The sequence below is a fragment of the Eurytemora carolleeae genome, unplaced genomic scaffold (genome assembly GCF_000591075.1).
Source record: "Eurytemora carolleeae unplaced genomic scaffold, Eaff_2.0 scaffold234, whole genome shotgun sequence".
NCBI classification, from domain to species: domain Eukaryota; kingdom Metazoa; phylum Arthropoda; class Copepoda; order Calanoida; family Temoridae; genus Eurytemora; species Eurytemora carolleeae.
In genome coordinates, this window is record NW_019396124.1 from 154238 (window position 1) to 163986 (window position 9749).

Consider the following 9749-nt stretch of genomic DNA (forward strand, 5'->3'; position numbering starts at 1 on the left):
TGATAAATATTTGAAGGATTAGTCAATGTTATTTCTATGATGCATGCATTTACAAAAAAGCCTTTCACTTTACCCTTCAGATTCACTACTCTTCCACGTCCTCTTTCCTTCTCATTCCTCCCTCCACATTGCCCTTTCACTTTACCCCTCAGATTCACTACTCATCCACCTCCTCTTTCCTTCTCATTCCTCCGTCCACATTCTCCTTTCACTTTATCCCTCAGATTCACTACTCTTCCACGTCCTCTTTCCTTCTCATTCCTCCCTCCACATTCTCCTTTCACTTTATCCCTCAGATTCACTACTCTTCCACGTCCTCTTTCCTTCTCATTCCTCCCTCCACATTCTCCTTTCACTTTATCCCTCAGATTCACTACTCTTCCACGTCCTCTTTCCTTCTCATTCCTCCCTCCACATTCTNCCCCCCCCCTCCCTATTTACTGAATATTTTCTATTCTAAGAATTAGAAAGTTTAAACTAAGGAATGTAGACTCGAGATATGTCAAGAAATATTCAAGATATTCCAGTAGGTAATAGGTAGTAGGTAGTAGGTAGTAGGTAGTAGGTAGTAGGTAATAGGTAGTAGGTAGTAGGTAGTAGGTAGTAGGTAGTAGGTAGTGGTAGTAGGTAGTAGGCAGTAGGTAGTACACATAGATTCTATTTCCTTATATAAAGTCTCATCAATTTTTAAGACAAAGTCGACTTTGAAGTGTCGCAACGTCTTGGGCTTTGTCTTACCGCTCTATAACTCACTTATGCTTTTCTGTAGCCCTTTACATGTAAATTTTAGCACTATAAAGCACTTGTTGATAGCTTTGGTTCTCAAGAAGTAATTGGCAAAATTCTCATCGATTTTGACTTGAGAGCTCGCAACCTTTAACTCCCAGTGGGTAGGTAGTAGGTAGTAAAGGAATGGGCATGCTACTACAATGATTGATTTTTACCTTTAAAAAAAAACTAATTTTGATTAAACTTCGAACGGCTTTTTTTTCTGAAAAATCTATTGTTCTAAATTATTTTATCTACATCAGTTTAGCCTTAGACTTTGGAAAAATCAAAAGAATTTATAAAATTTCGTCTTGACCATTTTACAAGGGAGTTCATACTGATATACCACAATCTCAATAGTTTTAAAAATAAATAAATAGCTATAAAATATGTGGGGACAGTTTTAAAAAGCTCTATCTAATTATTAAATTAAAAAACTAAATTTTAAACGACATTTTAAAAATTCTTTTGAGGGCTCAGAAATTCTGGGTTTACCTGTACATATTACATAAAACATTATTTCGTTCAAAATACTATATTTTAGTGATCACAAAACACAGCACACAAGGGGTTACAATCACAGTTTTAGCATAAATCACAAAAATATTGATATCACTTTAATATCGACCATTTGAACTGATCCTTTGCTGTTTGCAGTACGGCTGCTGTGGACGCATACTTTGCTTCCAGTTTAGCCTAGACAATAAACTATATAAGGATTTGCTAATTATAGTTCATAGAAAGTTTTTATTTTTGACCAATTTTGCAAGCCAAAGGTTGAGGTAACCGAGGAAAACCCAAATAATTATTATTTAAAAATGTCTTCAACAAATTTTGGAAAGTCAGTTTATAAATTAATCTATTCTTTAGATTTCATTGATGATCTATTTTTAAAATTTCCCTACAAATACTAATACTTAATAATATACTTTTGTTTATCCTCAAATACTGAATAAAAAGAATAACGTGGAAAACAAATACTAATAATGGTCAATTTGGTCATAGGTCTTCCTTGGTCGCTCAGCTAACCATACCAGAGCAACAGTTTGTACAACATTACTAAACTAATCTGTACATGAGCAACACTTTGTACAACAGTGCTAAACTAATCTGTATACATGAGCAACAGTTTGAACAACAATACTAAACTAATCTGTAGATGAGCAACATGCTACGCAAAACTGTAAATATGCTACATCATGTACAACAATGAAAAACCAATCTTTTCATTTGCAACAGTTAGCACGACAGTGCTAAACTATATACATTTACATTAACGACTTGTTGTACAACAATGATAAACAAACTTGTACATAAGTAATAGTCTGTACAACTATGGTGAACATAGCTCTACATATGCCGTATCTTGTACAACAATTCTAAACCAACCTGTACATGAACAACAGTTGTACAACGTTAAATAAATCTGTACATAAGAAACATCATGCACCACAATTCTAAACCATTATGTACATAAACAAAAAGATTCTGTACATAGCAACTTTTTTTACAACAATGTTAAACCAACCTGTACATGAGACACAGTTTGTACAACAATGCTAAGCCAATCTGTACATAAACAAAAGTAGTACAACAATGCTAAACTAATCCAACCTGTACATGAGCTACTGTTTGATCTGATAACGAAAGGTCGTCTGTTCTCTGTCCAACTCTGAAAAACCGAGTTAAAGATTTGTTTCCAGCTCGTAAAGATAGAGAGTTAAAGGAATAAAATTAACCTTTTAACAACTGTATCAACATCATCTTCCATTATGACACCCTGAAAAAGATAATTACAATAAAGAATATGTTTTTAGTTTGAGGGGTAAATTCAGAAGAACATTTGAACATATTCTCACTCTGGAACTATTAATAAAAAAGTAAAAACTGGTAGACATATATAATATGGCAAGAAAACTTCTAAAAATACAGATGGTTAGTTCAGACAGAATAACATCTTCTCTTCGTTTACTTGTAAACTTTAATTCCATAAAAGCTTTTTTACAGACAAAACTTTAATAAAAAAGTCTTCTTTATTGTATTAATATAAACGCCAACCATTTTATATACAGTGAAACCCTTAATAACGAATACATCGGAAGAATTTATCAAACGTCGTCTTGACAATGAGTTTTATACTATATTACGTAAATTTCAGTATTTGCGAAAACAAATAAATAGCCATGAATATGAATATGCGGGAACAGTTTTAAAGAGTTCCATATAATCATTTAATTAAAAAACTAAATATCTGCAACATTCCATTATCAGAAAGCTAAGAATACGACATCTGATGAATTCTTTCGATTTATTCGTTATGTTGACCAATATTAAAGCATTTTCTTATTTCCAAGGAACTATAAGCTTTTGTCAAAATCAAATTCTTTTCCACGTCAATGGAAGGCTTTCGAATCAATATCTAGGGATATTTAAGTCCGCACTTTTTCTAATAGATAAAGCCAGCAATGCTGTTTAAGTAAATTGAAAAAAGTTAACAAGAGCAAATGTGAAGTCAATTTAATGTAACTCTAATAAACATTACGCAATACGCATAGACAGTAGTCACCAAATTTTGTTTACAGTTTTTTTTTACAGTCAATTCTTTCTTCCCAATAATTTGAAATATCGCTAGCTTCAGATTTTGGAAATATTGCACCTAATTTATTCTTTTAAATGTGTCCTGAACATTTTTATATATAAACATATTTACATGGTAATAACTTTATAAATTACAAAATTCTCAGCCACCTCTCTTTATTTTAAAAAAAGATTGAAGACGACAGTTATTCTTCATTTTTTTTGGTTTCTTCAGGATTCTTTAGAGAAAAAATGGCAGATAAAAAAGGAAAAGATATGAGAGATTTTGAAATTTTACACTTACTTCCTCACATATTTCGTCAAAGATCATAAGCACTAAATGTAGACACTCCATTACGGTTTTCCGGTCTGAAAACATGTTTTAAAAATGAATATTGGCTAGTTTCTCCAGTCTAAAATTTGCAATAAGAAAGACGACAAACAAAGATGCCATATTATAGATAAATAAATAAACATAGATAGCTTATGTACGCAAAATCACCAAGAATTGTACAGTCCGCGAACTCATACTTCTAGGGGTCAAAGTGTACTTCAATGATAAGCGGGGTGGTTTGGTGTTTTAATGGATTTCATAATTATTAAACCACTCAGGAGTGAATTTTATTTTGAGAATATCAAATTTTTTCACTGAGCAATATATCATATTGACGAGAACTTGAGAAGGACTAAACTAACTTGAATGTCTCTCTACAGAACTTATGTACACCACAGGTACTCAATGACATTAGAACAACCAATGTTCACAACCGACCTAGTTAATCTATATAATAGGAATATCTTTAAAACATCACTGTACATTTATATCTTTCAAGATGAAAAATGTCGTCTTATGCGCAATCTATCTTTATCTATGTGCCATACCCAAGTTCTTTTTCAGGACTGAGTTGATACTTTCAAATAAACAGTTTAGAACAGAGAGAAGAACCAGTTCGTTCTCATTTATTCGCCCAACTACATAGAAGAACAGATCTAAAAAATTAATATCTTAGAAATAAATGATTTTTTTAGTTAAAGGTTTTTATATACTAGAATTTTAAAAAGAAATGAAGTATTAGATAATTAAAAATAATTTACCAATGTTTGACTTGTACAGGATGGTGATTCCATCAAGAAGAATTATCTCAGAATTGGCTTTCACAGTTTTACTGAAAAAACAAAAATAAATGCACATCACTAGTAATGGTGGAATGTTAAAAGATATTTCATCATTTATTGTAATGATAATTAAAACTTTGGGCATTATCATGATTAGGTAAAGAAATTAAGCCTTAGTCACAAACTTTAATTTTATAATCCCTATTTCTTTGCAACCAAATGACCTTTGATATTTCAGGCTAAGAATTCTTTTAGATCAAACATTAGAAGTGCAAAAAATCACAGGTTTACATTATTATGTTGTACAAATATAGGGATTAGAACATTTTAGTTTGTTTATTTATCTTTTATGTTTAAATAATTTGTTTACCTGAACAGCCTTTTCTCAAACTTTCTCTGGTCTCTTGTTTAAAAATGACAAGTTAAAAGTTAATAATATATTCACGATACTTGAAATGTATTTATAAAAGGAAAATTTTAAGGAAGTATTCGCGAAACATGAAAGGTGGTATAGACTATAGACTTCAGGCGAAAAATAATCGCTACTAATCTTATTTCTATCTGTTGCGCCTATCAGGAGAAAATTGTTCAAAACGACTCATACCAAAGAAAGTAGCGTCCAAAATAATTGAGCAAGTTGCAATATTCAACTAGGATCGTAGAAAAAAAATTTAATTACAAACAAATTATTCAGATATTACAACCAATAGTCATCGATTATTTTTCGACGCATCCGTATATTGTTGATATTTCATAATATTTCTAATTTCTTTATGATCTGATAGTTATTTTTTTTCCGAGGATTTTTGATAATGAAGACGACATTTTCGTATTTTCCAGGAATGTTCGAAAATTCAGCGCCAGCCAAATATTATAAAAAATATCAAAAATATTATGAAATATTTACACTTTAAAAAACCAGAAAAAAAAAACTCACACACATTAAAATAGGTTTGCATGTTACATAGAAAATTTAATTTTAGCAAATAACACAGTTTAATAAATCAAAAAATCAATTTTCTTTGTAATTTTGCCTAAGTGTCGGAAAGCTTGTATCATAGTATTTTCCTGCTTATCAATAATAATAATCATTAACTATTATGGGATGGTTTGAATCTTGTTGATGACCACAATCAAAATTAACTAAAATTAAGAACACAAAGAAATAAATTGTATTTTAAATTCTTTTATGAACTAATTTAATATTAACAACAACTATGCCAGCATAATACAAAAGAAGAATCTATATGCTGTTTTCTGTAATTATACTGGTAATTACGATCTCTTAGAGAAGAGCTAGCCAACACGTCTCCATTTTCCCCATGCCTTTAACATCAATAACCCCCCTAGACTCACACTCAAAGTCATCATCATGATTCTCCAAGAGTGTGTGTGTTGCAGAAGTGATTTGAATTCTTCCCGTTCCTCCTGTGGATTGCATCTTAGATGCAATATTGACCGTGTCCCCATAAAATGCAATATCTTGGTATCTTGCTTCCTACCACACCAGCAAATACCTGACCTGAATGTAATCCAGAACTGACCCCGATGGACAGATCGTCCTGGATATTCCGACCTTTGCATATCTTAGAAATATCCAGACAAAATCCAGTAACCTCTGTGGAATGAGTTTCATTTCTACCAGGAACTCAAGAAGTGCAAATAGATATATCTCTGTGGAATATCTGTTTCAACCTTGTAAACATTGTACAGAATTGTAATCTCGTGTTAAACACGGTGTAAATTCTGTTAATCATATTGATTGCCTCAATGGGAGAATGTGATCTTGCAAGATTTGTGATTAACAATTTTTATAAGTCCAACAGTTGATGACTTGATGAATGTTTCAGTGGTTGATAATCCATTTTTGAATTTCACTACAGTAGATTTTCAGTTTTCTTCCGCTCTATTTGTAAATCTTTAGATTTTTTCCCCAGACTTTTTGCAAATATTTGAACTGTTTGAACATCATTTTTGGATATCAGAATCATAAAAGGTGAAATAATGACAACAATCACAAGAACTAGAATTTCAAGTGCTTGCTGTCTTTCTGATATTTTATATTATTCATGAACGAATTTACTGATTTCATCGCAAATTTGATTCTTGGCAATTTGTATCTTTTAACATGATACGTTTGTGCACTGTAATAATATTGTGGTCCCTTAATATCGGCTTCAATGGATAGGTGTCCATTCTCAACTCTATATGATGAGTATTTTTAATAATTCAAGTCAGCCTTAGTATTTGTCCTTTTACGGATGGAATACATGATTTTTTGGTTTAGACATTCCTGAGACATTTGCTGACACTTGAGAACCCTTTTTATCTCGTGTTTATTCGAAGTTTTATATTCTACAAATAAAACTGCCAAGACCATTTCTCTGCCAATATGTTCTGTTGCTCAAACAGTCCCTCATATGCTACAACATAGCGCCATACATTCGTAGTTTTCACAGCACTAATCTTAACTGAGAGTTGATCCATTAGAACATCATTTAAGGAATTGTAATGCATCCTGAGCTGGGAACTTTAGAATTGATAAACTTTAATCCTGACTTCTTGATCCGAATATCCATTGTGGAAACTTTTCATTTTTGTCCTAATCCACTCTTTTTCTCTCTCCTTGGATATCCGTTAATTGTTTTCTCCAATGTTATTTCTGTTCTCTCATTGGTTGCCCGCTTTTCTCTAATTGGCTGCTACAGTTTCTCAGATGATTAAATATTAATTTGAATTTTATCGTTTTTCAAGATTAATTAATTTTCTTTTAATAATTATGGATTCTTTTTTCCCAAAACTAATATGACTATTAAGAAATTTAGTTGTAAACACATGCATCTCAACAAGATTGGCTGCATGTACCCCTGATTGCAAATACCAGTTTTTACATAAAGGATAATAATTTATTTATAACCTTTAACTGAACAGTGTCATGGTCATCCACAATTGTAACATTTAAACCAAAACCGAAGAGAAACAAATGTGTTTTTAGTAACCCATTTAATACTATGCCTGGGAAACCAGCATTGCCTAGTGTAATTAAAGTTACTCCAGCCGTTTACCCGCACTCGGACGATTTTACCGGGAAACTAAATTCTAGCTATTAAAGTCGACCCACTCAACATAGAATCTTAAAACCAAGCTAAGCACATTTCCGTGGCTCTCCCGATTTCTCAAATCAAAATTTGACACAAATCGGTCCGAGGGTTCCTGAGTAATGATCGGACAAACAGACAGACAGGCAAACAGAGATTACAACTTGATAATTATTAAAAGCTTTTTGAATTACCCACTGAATACCGTAGGGCCTGGAAAGTTTTATAAAATTCAGCGGAAAGTCCTGGACGAATTAGAATTAACGTTGATTTTTAAGTTTTTAAATAATGCAGATTAAATTGATTTTTGATCAGCCTTGAGTTAGCAAAGACAGATGTAAACAACTAAATCCATTGATTTTCTAAATAGTTTTCCGATAAAACAAGAAATCATAATTCATATGCATTGCAATATGCATTAAAAGATAAATATTTGTTAATTATTGTATTCCCTGAACTTACAGTGATCATCAGAATAAAGTGGAGATTCAACCTAGAATTTACTGTTTTACGAAATGAATTGAAGGGGGCTGCTAAGATTTTTGCTTCAAACCCTTTTTAGCAATTTACTTTTACATTTATATCACATTCAATAAAAAAAAATTATTATTTTTAATTAAATCTCAAAAATTATTATTATTTCCCTAGAATGCGTTCTCCATCATGATCCAAAATAAGAAGAGCCTTCAAACTTCTAAAATAAAGATATATGCCGATTAATAATTAATAATTTCATACAAATAAAAATGATAAATATCAGGATTAAGAGACGACTTAAAAATCCGATAGTTTATAAATGACTATATGTATCCCAATGTTATGCGTCTTAAAACCTTTTTAGATACGGGTTACACTTTCGTACGTTGTGTCGTAGATATTATAAAAGACAATTTTTTATTCTATTTGACAAATATTTTTTCCTTCTTTTCTTTATAGATTTTAAACTCGGAATTTCAGATTTTAATTTAATTTTCAGATTTTTGACGTGTAATACATATATTAATTTGCTTACTAAAAATGGGTTTATGCAATAGATTCGTCTCAGAAATCTCATTCATTATGGAGGACATTTTACGTGAAATGTACTTTACTATACCCTATCTATATATCCTATACCTTATCCATATATATCCATGGATTGTACACTAGGTGTACTTTACTACATAAGGGATTGTGCGTTAAGTACATACTAATGCGACCCAAGAAATGATACAGGGATGTATATATCCTCAAAGATTCTCACAGTCTTGGTTCCCCGCAACTTGAAACTTTTTTTTTCTTTGTCAAATTATGATATAAATCATTTTAATACTTTATTACAGACAATAGACCAAATTCAACCTTTAGATTACTTTAAGATGTTTAAGATGTTTAAGATGTTTAAGATGTTCAGGTAGTCATTCAAGTCTCATCCTTTGTGGGTAACTCGATGTACACTAGATACTGTCTAGTATCTAAGGGATTTTAAGTTACGTGGATTATACATTAAGTTTACTACCCAACCTAAACGTATAGTTTATTAAACTATTCTAGGAATTCGAGAGTTGGTAAAAGTTAACTTGACAACCAAAGGGATTGTTCATAAATGCTAACTTGGGGGTTTTACATAAAGTTTGTTATCCTACCTAAGGGATGGTTCATGAAGTCCAAGATCCATATTTAATAAATTTTAAAAACTGCCAACTGCCTGAGTACAGCTGGTCCTGGGTTTAACTGCTTGGATTAACAAGCCCGGTGTTTGGTTACTGCCTGACTGACTTGCTTTCCTTTAACAATTGTATTGAAGGAAGTGAACTGAGCAACAAGTGTGTTTTCTCAACGTTCAACAGAGGAGCAATTAAAAATTACATTCCAAATTATGAATATGGAACTTTTAAATCTTGTATGATAATAAAAAATTTCAATAAAAAAAATCTCAAAATAATTTGTAATTTTATCAAAAAAATGCATTTTTCATCATAAATCATTGACATGAGGTCATATATTGATATTTCCCTACACATAAAATATACCAGGATTACCCACGAAGGATGAAACTATAACGACGACTTAAAACTTTGACGATATGACGATCCAAATGGATGCTATATCGTTTGCACTGATGTCCGATTGAACTAACATACTTTTGCACTAAAGTCAGCTGATCAGTAGCACTTGTGGCCGCAGCGCCCGGCTCCCTAGTCTGTCCTA

The 9749-nt window shown here is 31.6% G+C and overlaps 1 protein-coding gene across 1 annotated transcript; it reads right to left on the reverse strand.

Moving 5' to 3' along the window:
• Window positions 1-1287: 1287 nt before the first annotated feature.
• LOC111695649 (coatomer subunit zeta-1) lies at window positions 1288-9378 on the reverse strand. Its single transcript, XM_023465039.1, has 10 exons — window positions 9185-9378; window positions 8204-8253; window positions 5496-5529; window positions 4832-4864; window positions 4441-4511; window positions 4228-4335; window positions 3650-3714; window positions 2508-2548; window positions 2383-2440; window positions 1288-1464 (listed from the first exon to the last, which is right to left on the reverse strand). The coding sequence occupies exons 1-10, from the start codon at window positions 9214-9216 to the stop codon at window positions 1381-1383; spliced, it is 576 nt and encodes a 191-aa protein (XP_023320807.1). The 5' UTR covers window positions 9217-9378; the 3' UTR covers window positions 1288-1380.
• Window positions 9379-9749: the final 371 nt, after the last annotated feature.

Excerpts from the sequence above, each read along its gene's own strand:
- LOC111695649 (XM_023465039.1), bottom strand. The coding sequence starts at position 9,216 with ATGGATCTTGGACTTCATGAACCATCCCTTAG. Across the intron at positions 5,530-8,203 it reads TGATGGAGAACGCATTCTAG|GAAAATACTATGATACAAGC; the intron begins GGAAATAATAAT and ends ATTGATAAGCAG. Across the intron at positions 3,715-4,227 it reads AGTCCTGAAAAAGAACTTGG|ACCGGAAAACCGTAATGGAG; the intron begins GTATGGCACATA and ends ACATGTTTTCAG.